General features: G+C 48.7%; 1 protein-coding gene across 2 annotated transcripts in view; it reads right to left on the bottom strand.

The window, feature by feature from the left end:
* Positions 1-238: 238 nt before the first annotated feature.
* MUL1 (mitochondrial E3 ubiquitin protein ligase 1) overlaps positions 239-20,717 on the bottom strand; it is a 92,950-nt gene continuing 72,471 nt past the window's right edge. For both annotated transcript variants that reach the window (XM_069610373.1, XM_069610374.1), the window contains one exon: positions 239-1,555. In XM_069610373.1, coding sequence (XP_069466474.1) covers positions 823-1,555 — 733 coding nt within the window. In that variant the 3' untranslated portion in view covers positions 239-822. The remainder of the gene's footprint in view (positions 1,556-20,717) is intronic.

Below are 20,717 nucleotides of genomic sequence, written 5' to 3' on the forward strand. Positions count from 1 at the left end.
TTGCATGAATAATCCTTATTTCGTATCCCAGAAATAAAATACATTCCATCACTTTCTTTGTTACGGAGGCAAGAAACCCATACAGCCAAGCAGACCAATCTGCCACGTATTCCCCCAGAGCTAACAATCCTCCCTACATTCTATGAAGCAAATGCCGCTTTTCTTACCATCAAAATGCCAATAAGCACTAACTTTAAGAGATATTATTTTCTTTACAACATATAGAGCTGCACCACCATTCTTAGGCAAATAAGCCATTTATTTTTTGTCACACTGAGCAGAGAATCATTTACATCACCCTAGCACTTGAGAAGTACTTCCTTCACAACACAGTCTAGAGTATTGATCTACATGCCTTTATTTTCCTCCCAATGTCTTTGAAAAATATTCACGATTCACTGATGATCATTGCGAGTTGTGTATGCTCCCACTGAAAGGAAACTGCTTCTAAATGCCACATCAAAAGGGAAGCCCATTCTTCAGGCACAGATCCTACAGCGTTGACATCTATGTGGTATCCTCCATGCAGAGATGATAGTCTGAAATGGCAAATTTGCAAGGCTGCCCTAGCTGCAGACAGGGTGCTATTGTTAGCTCATGTGAAAGGAAGTACTATCATAGAAAACAATTTGCCGTCACACTGGAGGCATAGCATTTTGTCCATGCTTGATGATCAACGTAGTCACATTGGGCATCCAGATATGACAAGGGCAATTATACAATGTGAGCACAGCACTCCCTATACACAATGCTTCCACACCTCTGGAGCCGCACCTATAATGTTCATCAGTAATATTGGAGGGGCAATCATCACAAGACATCTTAGCTGTTATAAAGATTTACCATGCGGTTAATTGGTGAACGGCACATGGGGCATGTCTTAGGCTCTACTAGGGCCTCATAGCAGGTGTGGCATGAGCACACATGCCCACACTCCAGGAAGACACAGGATATGGACCTACTGTAGCAAACAACACATATATTCTTTGATGCCTCATCATCCTCTGGGCTGCTTTCATGCTGGAGCCGTGCCTGAGTCTCACGGAACAAGTCCTGCATCTCCTTCCGGCGGCGTTGTTCCTGGTGCAGCATGTATTGTCGGCGCAGTATGAAGAAGAGGCTGGCGCACGTGGCCAAACCAAAGACCAGGGTGAGAATTTTCCAAATCCTCACACGGGATTCCTGCTTTTGCAGCAGTGTCTGGAAATCCATGCTGCTCAGGTAATACTGCATTCCAGTCTTTGGGGGCTGCAACTTGATAGTCTGATGATCCAGGACTAGTTCTCCCACCCCAGTGACTGTTGCGCCAATTTTCAGCATCTCCTCTGTTTCAAGGATACCCTTGGGACGCTCCCCACTGATGTAGTGCCCAATGGAGTCGGTGAAAGATTGCACAGAAGGATGGAATTTCTCATACACAGTCTCGAGACCAAGCTCCACAGCTTCAATTGGCTTCAGCACCCGAAGCGAGACGGATCCCCCATTGATATCATCCGGCACCAGGTCGAAGGGAACGGTGTTGGTTCTTTGGTGAAACATCTTCTCACAGTCATTCCTGTGTTGGAATATAAACAAAGAGTGAGAATCAATAATGTGACAGACACACTTCTGCCTGTGAAGGACCAGAACACACTCATGTACCCTGCTCTAGGATATCTAAAGGAACAGAAAACGGGTTTGGCTAATTCTAGGAAAGCCATAGGCATCAATTCCAGGGTTTGTGATGATAAAGGGGATTAGTATCCAACCACAATGAACAATATATCCACTCTCAGGGAAATCAAAGGACACATACCGACCCAGGCACACAAAGGCAATTTCAAGAGCTCGAGAACAATGGAACACATTGCATGGGGTAATTTCAGGAGCACGACTGACACACTGTTCCATCCCAACAGATCCAAAGGAACATAAACAACATCAGGTAATCACAGGATATCACATGAATTATTAAACAATGCTTTGGCCAATGCCAAAAATAATTAAGGATGTAAGACGCATTGCATGGGCTGCTCTCTGTTGATCTACGCTAACCCAATGCCAAAAAGGTAGCTTCAGTAGATATGAGTTAATGGGACACAGTTGCAATCACATTTCCAGCAGAGCAAAGCATTAGGGAGATGTGACTTTGGCCAATGACAGGAGAGTGAAACAACTATGCTGATCAGATAAATACATTATAAGAAATGTATTGGACTGAAAAGCGCTGAGGGGTCTAATCCACAGTAGTTTGAAGGGAGCAGGACATGCTGTAAATCGGAAAACAAAAAGGTCTAATGAATTTGGAATATATTGGCAAATCTATGAAATGGTAACAGCGTAGGGAAATACCTTGATATCTAAGGCAATAAGACCCAGCGATCCGAACAATCCCAAATGATTTAAACGGCCATTTTAAAAATAATCGTAATGTAAGCAACTATTGCACTCTGATAGAAGACCCTATGAGAGCCACTTATTCTGTATCCCACATACTGTACTATAATGGGGAACAGATTTAGAACAAACTGCAGTTTAGGGTTGCAAGTTTATTTTGTATGCTGCTGGAGTTCAACACAGCGGAACAAGAACCTATATGCAGCTTATTATTTATTGTAAAACACAACATTTTAGATGAATTTTGTAAACCACTTAAACTATATTTCTGCAATACAATACAAGCTGGAAGCCAGCGTTTTTATACAAACTGAGTGTTCACTAATTATATGCATCAACAAATCGAAAGAGCACTAACATTAGATTAAGGAGAATTCCAAGTATTGAAACGGGGGGCAGTGTATGACCATGCACAAGAAGGAATAAAATAGCCCAAACAGTAAACAAAAAGGTCAACTCGGATTTCGGTAACTTTATAATGGGATATCCTAGTGGGAACTTTAGCCAAGTATTCAGCCACTCAGCAGCAAGTTGTGACATCAAAAATGGCACTGTAGTATTAACATTCTGTTTTCTCTTGTTTCAACCCTCTTTATTTTGCAGCTCCTCAGTGAGGGAGGTACCTTGGTTAACTATAACTTGACTCTCTCCTCCACCTCGCTCTCCTGCCCATTTAGCCTTTCTACAGTTCTACTATAATTCTACTACTATATTTCACTTGATTTTTCCCCATTTCATAAGCACCCGTTGTCTTTACTATGGCACTGCTGTTCGGCTGAATCCATCTGGTGTATCCTGCATCTTTTGCACGTTCTTCCTTGTCTGGCCCTCCTCTATTCTGCTTCCCTTTCTGCAAGAGCATTTGCACAGGGTGGGAAAAAAAAAAAGAGTAGTTCAAAAGAGATGGTGAGCGACCCGACTTGCTTTCTTCAAGTACCATTGCCACACTGCAGTGGATGAAGATGTGCATCTGTCATGATTTGCCGTTTCTGCCCCTTTTGGACTTCATGGTCCATCATGCACCGTAACGTCGTACCTGCTATCCTACCAACATGGCCGACACCAGAGAAACACTGTTGTCTAGTGTTTACGCAAGACGTGTTGCTTCCCAGAAAAAAGGCACGCCCCGCGCCTCTGCGCATCTCAACGCTAACCTTCCGAGTACCCGGCAAGTGCATTCCTAACTTCCCTTCCTCTTCCGTGTTATTCCTCAGATAGTTATCGGTCCCAAATTCCTGGTGTGCTTATCTTGCTCTTGGCACTCCCGCCTGAGGGCCCGCTCGCTCATCTTCCTTCCCAGTCCCTCAGTCCAGTCCTTCCGTGCTTGCACACTGCTTGCTTCACTCTGCAAGCATAGCTACTCATCCATGGTTCCTAGATTCATCCCAGGCATTACCTTTACTCACCTTACCTTCCTGGAATACTGAACGTTTACCTTCTCTCTGAGGCTGGTGTCCGGTCTGCACACTGGAGCCAGAGGATACCCGACCATACCTGTATAAGTGCCGAACGTCCAGGAACAAAGAAAGACCTCCAAGAAAGAAGACAACACAGAACAAACAGGTGAGACAAGGGCAGAGTGTGACAGTAGTTTGAGATGCCAAAGACTTGATAAATAATTCAATATGGTGGCTGCTGTCAAGGACCTCATGAGAGGAATGCAAGAATTGACAACAGAGGTTAAGAACCTCAAAGCCGAATATGCAGCGCAAAAACAACTTGTGCTAACCAGAGACTCGGCATTCCAGGAAAGTGCCTTGGTAAGGGGCATAGTGGACAAATACAATGGTTCCTCTAAGGCACTGCGTTCCTTCCTCGATTCTTGTCTGGTGCATTTTACATTTGAACCCTACTATTTTTCCACACCCAGGGCCAAAGTGGGATTTATAATCTCACATCGCTCTGGAAATGCTTTAGCCTGGGCAACCCCCTTGGTGAATGCGGGCGACCCGCTCCTGGACAACTATGACGGATTTGTGGCGGCCTTCAAAACCATGTTTGACAGCCCTGAACAAGTGAACAGTTCTCAAGAAAAGCTGTTGGGAGTTCCAACAAGGAATTCAAGACATGCTGTCTTATGTAACACGCTTCAAGCAATTGGCTAAGGAGGCAGATTGGTCTCAGGAGGCATGCTTTACCTTGTTTTGTCGAGGATTAAACGAGGAAATCAAGGATGAATTGGCTAGCGTAGACCATCCAGGTTCTTTCCAGGCTTTGATAGATTTGTCTCTACATATTGATTTCCGAATTCAAGAGAAAGGCAGAGCAAAAAAAGACACAAACAGTTCCACCCAAGATTCCCGTGGATTATCCTAGCCCTAAGGAAACAACCACTCCGCACCCTTCTGATCCTGAGCCACTGCAACTAGGCTCTTTGAGGGGTTCAATCTCTCTTCAAGAAAGGATTCATAGGATCAACACTGGACTCTGTATGTATTGTGCCTCTGAAAAACATCTTGTACGAAAATGTCCGATAGCTCCACCTAGGCGTTCGGGAAATGCCAGCTCCCGATCTTGAACGGAGCCCAGCTTCGGGAGAAAGGTACTTGCTCCGCTTCTTCTCCTTCCTTGAAATGTCTTCATCAAAACACCTTGGTGGTTCTACATGCATTCTTGTCTTCCGCCAATAAGGAGACACATTCCATCCTGGCCCTAGTTGACTGTGGTGCTATGGGAATATTCTTGGACCACGAATGGTCCTTAAAGCACAACACTGCTTGAGAATCCAAAGAAACAATCCACGCAGTCGAAGGGATAGATGGGAAACCACTGTCTTCTGGACCCATAACCCAGCAAACCACTGAACTATTACTCTCAATAAACAACCATCTGGAGATGCTTTCTTTTGATATCATAAAGGCAGCTCATTACCCCATGGTGCTGGGCATGCCCTGACTTCAAAAACACAACCCACACATTAATTGAGCGGCCGGATCCTCATTTCGAGGTTCTGAATTCTGTCTGTCTCATTGTTTATCCCAGAATGTGGTACTGATCATATCTGCGGAATTCCGGATCCCTGAACAACCTTCTATATGCGTTTCCAACATTACCCAAGTTCCGGAGATCTACCAACAATACTCAGATGTTTATTCCACAGCCATTTCTCAATCACTACCGCCCCATCGACCAGAAGATTGTGCCATCGATACTGAACCCTCCGCAGTTTACCATTTGGAAGGATGCTTATTCTTTCTGAGCCGGGGAAAAGAGCACTACGTGAATGCCTGGACACCAATCTCGCCAATGGAACCATCCGTCCTTCTAAGTCTCCTGCTGGGGCCTCTTTGTTCTTTGTGCCCAAAAAGGACACCCAGGAACTCCAACCATGCCTGGACTAACGGGGCCTTAACCAATGTACTCTCAAGAACCGCTATCCTTTACCACTCATTTCAGATATATTGAAAGCAGTACGTGGCACTCTTTACCAAACTTGACTTACGGGGCGCTTACCATCACATCCGCAGAAAAGGAAGGCGATGAGTGGAAGACCGCTTTCAGTACGCCCTTTGGTTACTTTGAATACCTGGTTATGCCATTTGGCCTTGCCAACACTCCCGTGGTTTTTCAGCGCTAAATGGACAGAGTCTTTTCAGATATGCTGTTCCTCTTTGTCATTGTTTACCTGGATGACATATTGATATATTCCAACGACCCCAAAGTACATCAGGAACACGTGACCTTGGTTCTACAACGCCTACGAGAGAATAAGCTGCTGGCCAAACCAGAAAAATGTATCTTTCATGCCGCAACAGTCCATTCCCTGGGATTTGTTTTGAGTTCCAAAGGAATAGAAATGGATCCCGCCAAGGACGACTCAATCCTTTCATGGCCGGCCCCTACAACAGTAAAACAGATTACATTTTTCCTGGGCCGTGCAAACTTTTATAGGAAATTCATTCTGACATTTTCTGCCATTGTACAAGCTATAGTTGCTTTGTTAAAGAAAGACATTCCTTTCAATTGGTCTGATGCTCAAGAGACTGCCATTCAGGAACTAAAGCAAAGGTTTACTCAAGGTCCTGTCCTGGCTCAACATGACATTAATAAACAATTCCTGGTGGAAACCGATGCTTCTGATTACGCTATTGGGGCAGTGTTAAAACAAGAATCCGAGGACAAAGAGGAGCATCCCATTGCTTGCCTATCTCTAACTTTGAATCCCAGTGAGACCCATTATTCAGTCCTGGAGAAGGAATTGCTTGCCATCCGACAGGCCTTTACTGAGTGGCGTCATCTGCTTCTGGGTGCCAAATTCCCAGTTCAAGTGCGAACTGATCACAGGAACTTACAGGTCCTGCAATCCCTGGAGTGCAGGAACAGTCGTCAGGCTCGATGGGCTTTCTTTTTTGCCCAGTATCAGTTCCGCATTAATCAAGTACCCGGAACTAGCAACATAATCGCCGATACCTTATCCAGACGCCCCGATTACGAACCAGGTGAAGCCAGTGCCTTTCCTAAGATGTTTCCCGACACTGTCTTTGTGGCCCAGGCCAATTCCTTGTTGGATAATGTCCATGCTGAGACAATCCTTTCTGATCTCTGGAAGGATTATACCAAGAACAACCAATGGTCCCTAGTTGCTAAAGATGGTTACGTTTTCAAGGACAAGAGATTGGTGATACCCACTCAGACCCTGAGAACCAAGATAACAAATCTGCCATGATACATTCCATTTCGGGCATCAGGGCATTACAGCCACATTTCAGCGATAGCTCATCTCCCCCCTTGAAAATAGGTACTATTATTGAAGATTTCCAGAATACAGGAAATCGCCTTTCCCCAATTACTTCCTCAAAGAGCATCCTCAGCAACTCTGAACATAAGTGCACTTTTTCCTTCATAATTATATTGGTCAGCCTATTCTGTCCCGAGGCCCTAAATGGCAAGGACCTTGTGATTAATTCTATAATCGTCTCCTTCTATATTTCTAAAGACCACTTCAGGAACTTCTCATTGTACTGAGTCACCTTTAGTGATTTTCTGTAGATCTTAGTAAAATGGTCATACCACTCCCTCTCACCCAATGCATTATATTGCATCCACAATTATAAATTCTTTGAGCGATTGACCAACTCCCAAATGTAACGGGAGTTATTATTACCCAGTGACTTCAACATTAACTGTCCATCTCTTAGATAAAGCTAGTGTTTATGCATGGTCTTCTTCCTTACACTAGTTTCCTCATCACACATGTGATGATGATTTAATGTTTTCCTACTTAGAGCTTCCCTCTGCTTATCCACAGACCACACAAAGTCCAGGAAATTGGCTGGGGTACAGGCATTAACCAATTCCTATTCATCCATATTCAAAAAATGTTCAGATAGTTTCCCATTCAAAACCATACCCTCCCTGATGAATATTGCAATCCTGTTTCCCCCTTCACACCATTCGCCGAACTAAAGTTCCAATCAGATTGACAATTCAGCCATTGCAGGGTTTTCACCAAAACCTTTTTCGTGGGGTTTGACCCATTCAAATCGCCCGCTGTAATATATTGAGCATTTAAATCACCCAACAATATAATCTTAGATGATCCTCTCCTTGACACCATCAACAAGAGAACTTCAGACACATTTCTCGGAAAAGACGTTAAGTCACCCCATCCAGCATTACAGTAGATATTAACAGCCACCCATTTTGCAACAGACTTCCGATATGTTTTTAACATGAAGACTTGCAAACCCTTCACCTTGGAAGAAATCTCCTCTATACTTAATGCGGACGAGTTGCGCACTGCTAGAGTCTACCCGATGGACGACCACAGTTTTTTATTGTGGCCGCACAGTTTTTTATAGTGGCCGGTTGATGGAAGGTAGTGAAGCCATCTGTTCGGTAATTGTTAATCAACCATGTCTCTTGCATCAAAACAAGATCATTTTGGCCAAAGATTGTTTCTTCATGGCTTTTGTCCTAAAAGCGTTAGGGCCACGGGTGTTCCAGTTCACCAGTCTCCACAACCCCGAGGTTAGAGATAATCCTGTCCGACACCCAATTTCTCAGAAACCTGGCTTAATATTTCAGGCAGCATTGACCAAACCGTTCTCTTAAGTTTCATTCTGAGGCTGATCCCTCTTTGCTGATTTTTTCCCTCTATCCGCCATGGATGTGGATTCAGTAAACCCGCTAGGGATATATGTCTTCCTACATGGTCTATCTTTGGTTGATGCCAGATCTTTTATTGGACATGTAGTTAGTACTTCACAGTTGATACTTCTCAAATGTTCCCTAACGGCCAAAATAGCATCCCCAGCTATTTTAGATTTTAGACCTATTTCTGCCAATGAGACATCCTCTCTACCTGGAAAACAGACAAATTCAACGTCTTCACTTGATGAGAGATAAAGGTCAGGAATTCTTTTAAAGATTGACAAAATTGAATTACGATTCAGCACTCGCTCGGAATTATTTTGCTTCATTGATTTCAGTCACAATCTTGGTATGGCGAATGGACGAAAAGATTGACCCCCAAAAGTTCCCTTTTGATTTGACTGATCCGAAGTTAAATTATTGCTCTCCAAATTTTCTGATAAACAGGCCATAGAATCTTGCCTCCTTACCTATCTAACTGGATCACTGAGAGTTAGTTGATCCCTGAGGAGGCGCAGAATCTCTCTTTATCGCCCATGTTGAAACCAGGCCCTCCTCCCGTAACTATGACTCTACCTGGAGTAGTGATTTATTCCTTAGAAATATCAGAGCCAGTTCAATCACTTTCTCAGGAGGTTTTTGATTATGAGTTTGTAAAGTGCTGTCCTTCCTAGCATCCAATACCGTGTCTGTTTTGATGGCAATACTTATTTTACCGTCTGAAGGGGTACCTTCCGTTTCTGAATCTGCTGTGGATGGCAAGATCTTCCCTCTGCCTACCTCCAGCTCAGCAACAGCAAGATCCTTTGATTTAGAAGAACTAGATTTCTTTTGTCTTTTATATGTTCGCTTCTGACATCTACCTCCATGGTCATCGACCCGTGTGGTAGAATTTGAAAGAGCTTGAAAAAAACTAACAGCAACAGTGCTTTTGATTTTTTGAGTTTTTTTGACTTGGGCAATACTGTCTCACAGGCCTTCAGGTTTTGTTTGTTTTTTAAAAATTATTTTCCCTTGGTGGTTCTTTGTTTTACTCTGGTGCTGCTCTTTATCTCATTTTCCATTAACCTTTCTGGCACCATGGCAATTTGATTACCCAACAATGGGACCTCATGTTCCACCACATGCACCAGTCTCATGAATTCCTTCAATACCGAGTCAGATAAAGGAGTACCGTCATCGTGATTGAGGACATATCCGCAAGAATATTAGCTCACGCAACCTCTTTATTAAGCTGGTTTGGTAAGACGACCTTGGAATCAGCACAGCTTTTTGACAGCTTTTCCAATGATGTAAACAAGTCCCGAACCTGAGACTTTATGTTTGCTAACTCGCCAGTATTCGACTTTACATCCATTTTGAGATCCATTTTGTGGTAACTGTAGTGTTAAGTGCGTCCTGAAAGTCCACCACCGAGGAATCACAAGATCCCAACTCCTTTTTAATTCCATTATTATGTCTGAATGCATCGGAACATCACTTTTATTTGCTCAAAACACATTTACCAAGGAGTTCAATACAAAATGCAAGGCCTGGAGGGTCACTTCAGAAGTTCCCAAGTCATTCTCATTTCCCACTGGGCTTTGTTGTCCAGAATGGATTTCTGCAGAAGGGGTTTGGTAAGTAGTGGTCGTTTTAATTGGACTCAGGAAGAGCACTTTAGGAGTCCGTAGTATTTATTGTAATAGCATGTTTCCCCACCTGCTGATCTTGAATCTGGTTGGTTAATCCATGGAAACCCAGATCTATTTGGCTTTCAATAATCCACATTCTTGTAGGGGCTATATCTCCCTGACTACTGCATCTAGAGAAGTAATCAAGGATTTATTTTTCCTAGTTATAGCTGTTAAAGTTGACTCTAGTCCAGATAGAAGATTAGCTCCCGAACATTGGCCAAGGGGCAGGGTGAAAACCCCCATCCTTCCTGATTCTTGAACCAATCACTTTTAGGGAGTCACTTTGTGCACCCCCATGTCCAGCAATTGGTTTATTGTGGGCACACTATCCGACTCCAGTTGATTTGCACAATCTATGTGTACTTGAGCTAGCACCAGACAGGTCCGTTCAGGTGCTGTATCTGTGGTAAATGACTTTTCACGGTGATCGCCTGGTGCCCTTGACATCCAACTCCGGGCCTCTGACATTGTCCAATATGGTTCGGCTTCTCAAAAAGTATACCATTAATATACCACTTCTGGTATAAGCAAGTAGACTGTGCTAAGGCGAAGGTTGGGTCTTAGGCAAGATGTTTCTATATTATTTGCCTTGATTTTAATCGAGTTTCCAGTCTCGCGGCGCTCTTGCCAATTTAACTGCTTTACATAACATAAAAAAATCAAAAGCCCCCACAAAGGACTTAAAAGATGAGCCACCGATTTCCTGCCAGGCTCCAGTGAGGCTAATCGTCCCCTGCTGCTGGAAAAGCAGACCAACGCTCAGATCTCTACAGCGACACCCTCTGCTGAACATGCCAAATACTCCCGCAGCACTCTGCTCCAGTATGAGGCTTTTGAGTCTTCAGTGCCTTGGAGTTCACCTCCCACTTCCAGCAGGGAAAGTAAAGACAGACTAATGAGTCTGCTCAGGGTATCCCGCAAACAGCCAAACACTCCCGCAGCACTCTGCAGCACTATTTTAGGGTGGGGGGCTGTTTGGCCCAAGGGTTGGCCCCCCAAACTCCCTGCGCAAATCATTTATCTGGTAGCCTACGGGTCCTTTTTGCTTCCATGGGGTGCCGAAATGGGGCCAAACCGTCAGTTCTGCCCCCCAGGGAAGCAGAAAGTATCTGTCCTTCCTTAGGGGGATTCCTAAGAGGGCTGGCCCCACAGGTATAGCGCCAGCCCCCTAATGCCCCGAAGTGTGTCTCCTTTTTATAGCGTGCTATGTTGTTTTGCCTTCCATGTGGGCCAATGTGCGCAGCACCCCTCTTCCCCAAAGAAGGCAAAACAACATTGTGCCACCTTTGTGGCTTTTTTGGGAGTTGGGAGGCAGTTTGGCCTGGGTGCCCCCAGCCCCAGAATCAATTTCCTGGTGGTCTAGTGCTCCTTTCCGCTTCCCAAGGGTGGCAAAATGGGGCCAGACCCTCACTTTTGTGCCCCCAGGGAAGCAGAAAGGATCTGCCCCTCCTTTAGGGGGGGGGGATTTCTGGGGAGGCTGGCCCACAAGCATGGGTTCCCCCATGACTGCCTCAGGTCTTTTTTGCCTTCCTTGGGGAAAATGGGGGGCCAAACAGCACCCATCTAACCCCAAAGGCGGCAAGACATTGTACCATTATTATTTTTATTTTTTTGGTGGCAGTGGGGGTCTGTTTGGGGGGGCCCACCCCCGAAATCATTTTCTTGGTGGTCTAGTGGTCATTGCTGGTCGAGGATTGAATGTTCCTCGACAAGCATCTCCTCGAGTGAGGGCTTGTTGGAGAGGGGAGGGTCTCCCCTTTCCAACGATCCCTCACTGAAGGAAATCAGGCAAGAAATGGCCTTGCTGCATGCAAAAGCATGTCTGTGAAATTTAATTGCTGAAGCCTTTCGGTTTCAGCATGTAAATTTCATTTGTAGATGACATCGCGGCTGCACCCCGATCCATAGGCACGGAAGAGGAGGTCTTCCACTTCACAGCCTGGGGGTCGGAGACAGCAGCGCTGCAGTAGTGGGGATGCGATCCGCACCCTGAGAGGTAAGCAGTGCGGAAGACAAAGTATCTCATCCTCCGCACAGTGATAGATACCTCGCCCTCTGTACTTAAGGGGTTAATGAACTGTAAGGACTTGCATTCCCTTTCACTAGCTAGGAGTTTATACTTTGACTCTTGGTCAGGAATCAAAATTGTTCACACGCAACCTCTCTTTGATGTAATATTCCTTGTAACAGTTTGCGAAAGTCAGCTTTAACCTTCCGGTAAAGTTGCACAGTTCAACAATGAGAAAAGGAAAACTTTTCGTTTATCCGAGCACTCTGGCTTGCATTAGATGTGCGTTTGAAACATTTTCTTTGTTATTAGGACTTTTCACAGCAACTAACAACTTCTACTCCCTCTCACTTTTACGTGAGTCACAATTGAGCTGGTAACAGTTACCGGCATGGGTGTGTCCGGTCCGGCCTCGGCCACGGGGAGTCTCCTTCACTCCTATGTCCCTCGGCCTGCTTCTTCACACTGGCCTCTGGTTGCAGCAGGATCATGGCTCTGCAATTACAGCCATTAGGGGCGCACCTGGCAAGACCTTCAATCTCGGCACATCTCTCTCAGTGATGCAACGGTAAGGCAGGGTTTGTGACACAGGACCAACGCAGAACCTGCCGGTGAAATTGGCTCTTCTCTCGTCCCGGCGTCCCTTAAGTGATCACACTTCCTCATTGACTGCAAACCTCATGCTCTTTTCCTTCTGCTACTACTGTCAGCCTTCCAGCTCCTGCTCCAGCTCATTCCTCTAGCTCCTTCCCTGTTGCACCCTTTTATGTCTGCTAGGTGGGGCAAGTGATTTCAGAGGCAGGCCCTTAATGTTAATTGCCTGTCCCTGGAAAAGGCTGTTAGGCCTATTAGTGCCCGTCCTTCACTTCTTTTTTTTAAACTTTAGTTTTTATTTGCATTTTTTATGTAACAAACAACAAAGAAAGAACTAAAGAACCCCCCCCCCTTAGTATCCCCCCCAAACCCCTCCCCTTCCCCGTATCCATTCCGGTTGTTTGTCTTTGGGAGACTCCCCATGTGGCTCCGTCTCATGAGCCTCGAGGTCGATGCGAATTGTGACCGCTTCTCTGGTTGGCTTAACGCCTCCGTACCCCCGGACGCGGGGACCCAGTCCGTATTTTTCTGTCTTGCTGGACTAGACCCGTTCCTTTCTGGAGAGGCACCTTCCTTTAAGTTCAGTGGACATCCCATCCCCAGGACTGCTGCACCCCGTACCAGTCTGTAAGGAATGAGCTGGAATCATTATTCACCATGGCGGTTAATTTGTCCATCAAGAACATGTTTTTTACTTTTTTCAGCCAGTCCTCCTTGGATGGGGGTTCGGGACTCTTCCATTTTTGGGCCAGGGCTACCCTGCCTGCTCTCAGCATGGTTTCCCACATCCTTGGGTATCGGTGGAGCTCTGTGTCCTCCGGGGGGAGGCCCAGCAACATCGTTAAAGGGTTTAGCGGCAGACTATCCTCCGTTACTTCCTTTATCCAACCCCTCACAGACTCCCAGTAGGACTGTACTTTCGGGCAGTGCCACCACATGTGGCTTCTAGATCCTGTCTGACCGCAACCTCTCGGACACCTCGGGGACACCCCGGAGAACATTTTGGACAGTTTTACCGGGTCTCTGTGCCACCCCTGTATTATCTTAAAGTTATGCTCCATGTCCGAGGTGAATAGGTTTCCATGGAATGCTATCTTGAATATTTTGGCCCAGGCGTCCTCGGAGATCTCCTCGCCCGCCAGGTCGTCCCAGAACCGGCGGAAGCCCCTTCTTCCTTTGAGGTTGTAGGTATTCAGTAGTTTATACACACTGGACACTGCCCCCTTCCTAGACGTCGCAGAGTCTAGCAGCTTCTCAAAAGGGGTCAACTGCCTACTCAGGTTTGGGCCCCATGCTTTGGCGCAAAGGATGCCCTTCAGGCGGAGGTACTCGAAGATTGAGAGTGATCCCTGTCCGAGGGCAGCTTTCAAGTCCTCATAAGGCAGAAATTCGCCCTCTCTGAACATCTGCCTTGCCCACTCCAGGCCCCTATCTGACCAAGTCTGTGAGTTCCTGAACCCCTGCCCTCCTAAGTTGATAGGGTGACCCCATAGAGAGGACATTGGAGAGGGCCATGTGGTAAAATGAGCGGTGTTGGGGCCCTCTTTCCAGATGTCCCAGAGGACTCCCAGGGTCGGGTGTGATTTTAAGTGTTTCGGGATCGTTTTGCGTGGGGCCCATAGGAGGTCTCTGACCTTTAGGGGGTGAGCGTCCATGTCTTCCAGGTAGGACCAGTACGTTCCCAGCCCTTCCTTCATGTGCTCCAGGAGGACGCGCAGTTGGGCCGCGCAGAAGTATAGGTGGAAATCCGGTAGCCCAAATCCCCCCTCCTCCCTTGGCAGGGTCAGCGTAGCCCTTCCGGTTCTTGGGGTTTTCCCTTGCCATACAAAGTCTCGTACCCCGTTCTGCAAGTCTCTGAAGCTCTGTGCTGGGACCCTAGTCGGGAGTGCAGTGAAGAGGTACAGGAGCCGAGGGAGTACGTTCATTTTGATTGCGGTCATTCAGCCGTACCAAGAGAGGATCATCTTCCCCCATCTCCTTAAATCTGAAGTGATCACCGCAATCATGGGGTTGTAATTAGCGGCTCCTAAATTCGCTAGATCCCTGGTGAGAAGTACCCCCAGATATTTTATGGCAACCTTACCCACCTTAATCCCGTGAAACCTAACCAAGGGGTCTAGCACTGGGTCTGTTGTCCTCATTGGTAGCATGACGGATTTCCCCGTGTTAATTTTTAGGCCTGAAAAGCGACCAAACGCAGAGACCAGGGCCAGGTCGGGGGGGGAGTGAGGAAACCGGGTCCACCAGGTAGGCCAGGACATCGTCTGCAAATAGGGAGAGCTTAAATTCTACCTCACCCCTTTTGATACCTCTAATATCTGGGCTGGCTCTGACCGCTATTACCAACGCCTCCCTCGTAAGGACGTATATCAGGGGAGAGAGAGGGCATCCCTGCCTTGTCCCGCGGGAGAGGGGGAATGATTCAGACAATGTCCCATTCACCTGTACCCTTGCCGTTGGGGCCCGATAGAGGGCGGATATCCAAAGCATGATGTGAGTACCAAAACCCATCCTCCGGAGGAGGAGCTCCATGTAGCGCCACTCCACCCTATCAAAGGCCTTCTCGGAGTCCAGGGAAAGGACGCAGGCGTCCAAGTCCGATGATTGGGCGAAGTGAAGGAGGTCTATTGTTTTGCGGATGTTATCGGACCCCTGCCTTCCTCTAATGAAGCCCACCTGGTCCCCGTGTACTAGTTTCGGCATGATACCTTCCATTCTCCTCCCCACCACCTTGGCCAAGATCTTGACGTCAATGTTTAATAGTGATATGGGGCGATAGGAAGAGCAATCCGCTGGGTCCCTTCCCTCTTTGGGTAAGACTGCTATAATAGCTCCCATCATAGATTCTGGGAGGATGTCACCCTCCAGCACCGCATTGAAGACCCTTGCAAGGTAAGGGGCCAGAGTGGAGCGAAATCTCTTGTAGAAGAGGACGGAAAAGCCGTCCTCCCCCGGGGTAGTGCCCACCTTCATCCCACTAATCACCTTGTCCACCTCATCCTCGGTTATCGGGCCCTCCAACCCCTCGGATATTTCCCCGGAGAGGGACGGGATCCGTATGGAGTCCAGGAAGTTTTCTATCTGGGTGTCGTCCCCTTCGTATTCGGATGAATAGAGGGTTTTATAGTATTGCCGGAAAGCCTCTCCTATGTGGGGAGAGTCACATCCCAAGAGTCCCCGGGTGTCCCTCACTTCCTTTACCCTCCTGCTTTTCTGTACCTCCCTTAACTTCCAGGCTAGGATCCTGTCCGCCTTGTCCCCTTTCTCATAATATTTTTGCTTAACCATTTGAAGACTCCTCTCTGTTTTGTGTAGGAGGAGGTTTTTAAGCTGGAGCCTATAGTCCGCCAGTGCTGCCACCCGGTCGCGGTCTAGGGGTTGGGTCGGGGATCCCTCCGGCTGGAGCCTGGCTATCTTTTCTCGCAGGGCTTTCTCCTGGGCCAAACTCTCCCTCTTCTTTAGGGCACCTATCTTTATGAGGACTCCTCTTAGGGTTGCCTTGAAGGCGTCCCAGAGCGTGTGCGTGGTCACCTCTCCGTTGTCATTAAGCTCAAAGAACTCCGTTATGGAGTCCAAGACCTCCTGAGCAATGACCTCATCCTTTAACAGGGCGTCATTACATTTCCAGCGCCCTTTGCTTTCCCTATTCCAGCCTATTGTGATGCTGATGCGGACCATGTCGTGGTCCGACCAGGGGACTGGGTCTATCCTGAAGCCTGATCAAACGGGCAAAGACTGTCGTCTGTTAGGATGTAATCTATCCTGGAGAATGAATTATGTATAGCAGAGTGGTAAGTGAAGGAGGGGATCCCTGTCCTCGGGGTCGGGATAGTATCTATCAGGCCCAGGTCCTCATTTACTCTCCGGAAGCTCTGTGCCATGGCCTCTTCTACGGGCCTGGGGTCGAGGGGGCCCATCCGCTTCCTATCCAAGGTGGGATCCAGGCCATGTTAAAGTCACCTCCCACCACTAGTGGGCCCTTCATGAATAGCCTGAGCTTGTCCCTAGTTTCCTCCCAGAATTGGGCCTGGTTTTCGTTCGGGCCGTACACCACCGCAAGGGTGATGGAGGCCCCCTGTAGGGTGCCCCGTATCAGCAGGTAACGGCCTTCGGGATCTTTCAAGATTGCCTCCTTCTCAAACCCTACGCTCCTTCCTATTAATATGGCCACCCCCCTTTTTTTAGATCTGTGGGAAGCGTGATAAACCTCCTCAATTCCACCCCCCTGCAGCCTGGGCTCCTTCCCCCTAGCCCAGTGTGTCTCTTGGACAAACAGTAGGTCTAGTTTCGCCCGCTTAAACTCTCTACAAATCAGAGATCTTTTTGTGGGGGTGTTCAGTCCCCTCACGTTCAGGGTGCCCACTCCCAGGGCCGGATGGCTGTCAGCCATAGTCAATGTTTCCTGCCATACTGGTCAACAATTTCGCATCGGTTCTCCCTTTTCGCTCCCCTTGATTCACCGGTTGGACACTATTGAAATGAACCCCCAACAGCCCCTCTAACCCTATCCCCAACAAACAAACCCCAACTTGGTCATAAACCCCCACCCCCTCCCCCGGCGTCCAGCCAGATAGTTCCGCCATTACTGGCTTTTTGGCCGGACCACCAGCCTGCCCCTTTCGGCCAGGCAATCCTTACGGAATCTCTTTCGTGTGAGCCCCCCCCCCGATTTCTTTCCCGTAATTGCCCCCTTTTGTACTTGCTGTTCAGCATGATTCTGGGATCGTTCTTGCCTTTCGGCGGTCCCCGTGTTACTGCTTTGTAGTTAGTCTGCTAACTCCGGACGTTCCGGGGGACCTGTCTTTCGCGCCAGTGCTGGCTGGGACCCCCTTGGTAATCATCCCTCCGAGTCATTTCGCTCTGCTTTTTTCGCTGGAGAGGGTGTGTTCATTTTTCTAAATTTCCGTGCCCCAGATTTCTTTCTCCTTTCGCTCGCCGGGCCCGGGCCGCCCGCTCCGCCCGTCGCCGGTCCTGATGGCTCCCTTCGGGGGGGCGGGTCCACCACATAGTCCTGGATGGCTCCTTTAATGTCCTCCTCAGTGATCAGCGTCGTCCGTTGGCCCTGATATTCAAAAGTCAGGGAGAAGGGAAAGCCCCATCTATATCGTACTCCCTTGTCCTTCAGCAGCTGTGTGAGGGGGCGGCACATCCTGCGTTTGGAAAGAGTGTATGCAGAGAGGTCTTGAAAAATGGAGACCTGCGAATTATTGTACGTTATCTCTTGAGTCTTCCTGGCTGCTTCCAGTACCCGTGTTTTCTCTAGGTAGTAGTGGAACCGGACCAGGATCGAGCGAGGGCCCCCTGCTCGTCCTCCCGCCCTGTGTACTCGGTCAAATGTGAGCTCAGCGGTCATCTCCTCGTCGAAGAGGAGGGCTATTATGCTCCGCACCTTTCTGGTAAGCTTTCTCTCCGTTTCCCCCTCTGCCTCCGGAACTCCAAAAAACCTGAGGTTGTTTCTTCGTTCCCTATTCTCGAAATCATCCATTTGTCTGGACCTCTCCTCCTCCTTCTTCTCCAGAGCTGCTAACCTCATGTTAGTCTCTATCTCCAGGGTTGTTGAGGAGGATTGGTTGGATTCAACCTGCAGGAGTCTGTCCTCCACTTTGTCAACCCGTCGGTTCATCTTCTCCAGTTTCTGGGCTATGTCGGAGCGCATGTCTCTAATTTCTTGCAATATGGATGCAAAGCCCCTATCCATTGCCTCCGTTGCGTGGGTAGTGGCCTCTGAGTGGGCCATCTCCCGGGCACAGGCCGGGTCTCTTCCGTGTGTGCTTGGGTCTCGGTAGCGGTATTTCTGTAGACTCTTTTGCCAGTCCATTCAGTCTCCCCCTGGACGCTCCGTTGGTTGTACTTGGGCTGGGGGGGGCTCCTGGAGGGTCACCGCGCGGGATCACCCGAGCTCGTGGAGGGGCGGGCACACGCCCCGCCTGTCTCGGGCGGGGGCCTCACACCCGGTGACCGCCGGGCCTTCTGTGCCCTCTGTGTCTTCCTTGGGGGGGGCTTGTTTGCCCTTATGTCGTGCTGCTTGGGCCCAGAGCCCTCTCCGGTGGCGGGGCTGGGGGGCCCGAGGGGATCCGTCACTTCTTTCTCCTCCCGCCTGCTCCTGCCGTGCCTGGGGGACCTCTCAGGGTGGGCACTCGCCCCGCCGTTCCCCGGCGGGGGCCTCACACCCGGCGTCTTCCGGGCCTTCCTTGCCCCTTGTGTCTTCCTTACCGCGGGTGGGGTGCGGCCCGCTCGTGATGTTGGCCGTGTGGGCGCTTCCCCCCGCTGACTGTGTGGGTGGGGGTGCGGGGAGGCTGCTGACCGCCCTGTAGACAGTCCGCCACCCCCACCTGGGGTCCCTGGGTCCGCCCCGGGACTCTCACCTCTTCGTGGCCTGTTCGGGCCTATGCTCCTCTCCTACTCCACTCCCCGGGTCGGGCGCGTCTCCCACGCGGTGCCCGCCTTCTCTGTCGGCGGTCCTCACCCCCGGGTGGGTCCCACCGGTTCTCACTCTGTGTTGGCGCCGCGGGGGATGGGCGGTCGCCGCGGCGTCGGAGGTCGGCTCTCCCTTGCCTGTCTCCAGTGCGGTGGTCCTCGGCTCCTACTTTCGGCTACGTGCCGCCCGGGCCCTCTGACGCACCTCCGCTGCTGGTCCCGCGGCCTTGGATCCGCGGCCCTGGATCTCCGCTTTCCCTGGGTCCCTCGACCTCGCTGTTTCGCTCCGCGGGGGCACTAGGGGTTCACCCCGCTCTACCACCCGTTCTTTCGCCTCGGGGGGGTCCATGGGGGGGCTCAATCCCGATTCAGACCCGGCCGGTGGCGGAGCGCGGAAATCAGGCAGCCATTGCCTGTGCGCCCCCTGGTGGCCTCATGTCCTTCACTTCTACTTGCCTCCTCAGCCCTCTTATTCGACTCAGTCCCTGTGGGATTCTGGGACATGTAGTACACTTTAGTGAAATTAGGTTTTCCCTCTCCTTTTATACCTTTATGGGTAGTTTTTAGAAGAGGGATTGTGGGTTTCAATCTTGGAGACAGATGGAATAGAAAAGGCCGCATTTTTGCCATTCCTTTGGTATTTAGGAAGATGTTTATTTTTAGGGAAACAAAATATGTGTTCTTTCGCTATAATATGTTGCGTGGTTACAACCTTAGTATTTACCATTTTAGTTTTACCAGGAGGTTGAGATATGTAAAAATTACAATAAGCCATAACCTCTTCTGACATGGTGGTAAGAGTATCCCTCTCAGAGGAAAATACTGTCTCTCAGCCCACGGAGTCTCCCCACTACCCTGGGGCCTGTCTCCTCCTAGGTGATCCTCCCGCAGTACACCAACCCCAGGATTGGGATCAGGAAGCGTCTGCCCTCTCCTGGCCACCTGGGAGGAGACTTTAGGCAGGGTTTTGGAGAGGGTTCCACAGGGTTCATCACAACATCTAACAAGAGACCTAGTTTATGAAAAAATTAGCTTGCAAGGCCAGCTCACTCAGAGGCTCAGGATATGTGAGCGTGCCCAGTCCACCAACTATCAGAGTTGGATAAGTAATTAACAGGTTACGGTCCTTGCAGGTTGCATCCTCATGAAGAATGTGAACAACATGTGGTGCCCAGGTTTTATCATACATCAGCCGTGGGGCAGATCATGATCCAATTAATTATGTTACTGCTTTTGTAGTACAAGTGGCTCCTGGTCAATCACATATGGTATCTGAAAGTCACACTCAGCTGGACATCCCAAGGAAATTAGCAGACACTGGCTCAGATCCTCACAGGAATAATGAAGAACATGCTTGCAGAACAGTATGGGAGTTAGGTGTACAGTGATGTACAGTGAGGTACAGTGATGGAGAGTGATGGAGAGTGATGGAGAGTGATGGAGAGTGATGGAGAGTGATGGAGAGAAGCTGAGGCAGAGGTGGGAGTGAGCGGAGCAAATGTGCAGGGAAAACAGAGGAGAGACAAAGAGATGAGGTTGGAGACAGAGGAGGC

This window comes from Ambystoma mexicanum, chromosome 8 (genome assembly GCF_040938575.1).
Source record: "Ambystoma mexicanum isolate Mex_15411 chromosome 8, UKY_AmexF1_1, whole genome shotgun sequence".
Classification (NCBI taxonomy): Eukaryota; Metazoa; Chordata; class Amphibia; order Caudata; family Ambystomatidae; genus Ambystoma; species Ambystoma mexicanum.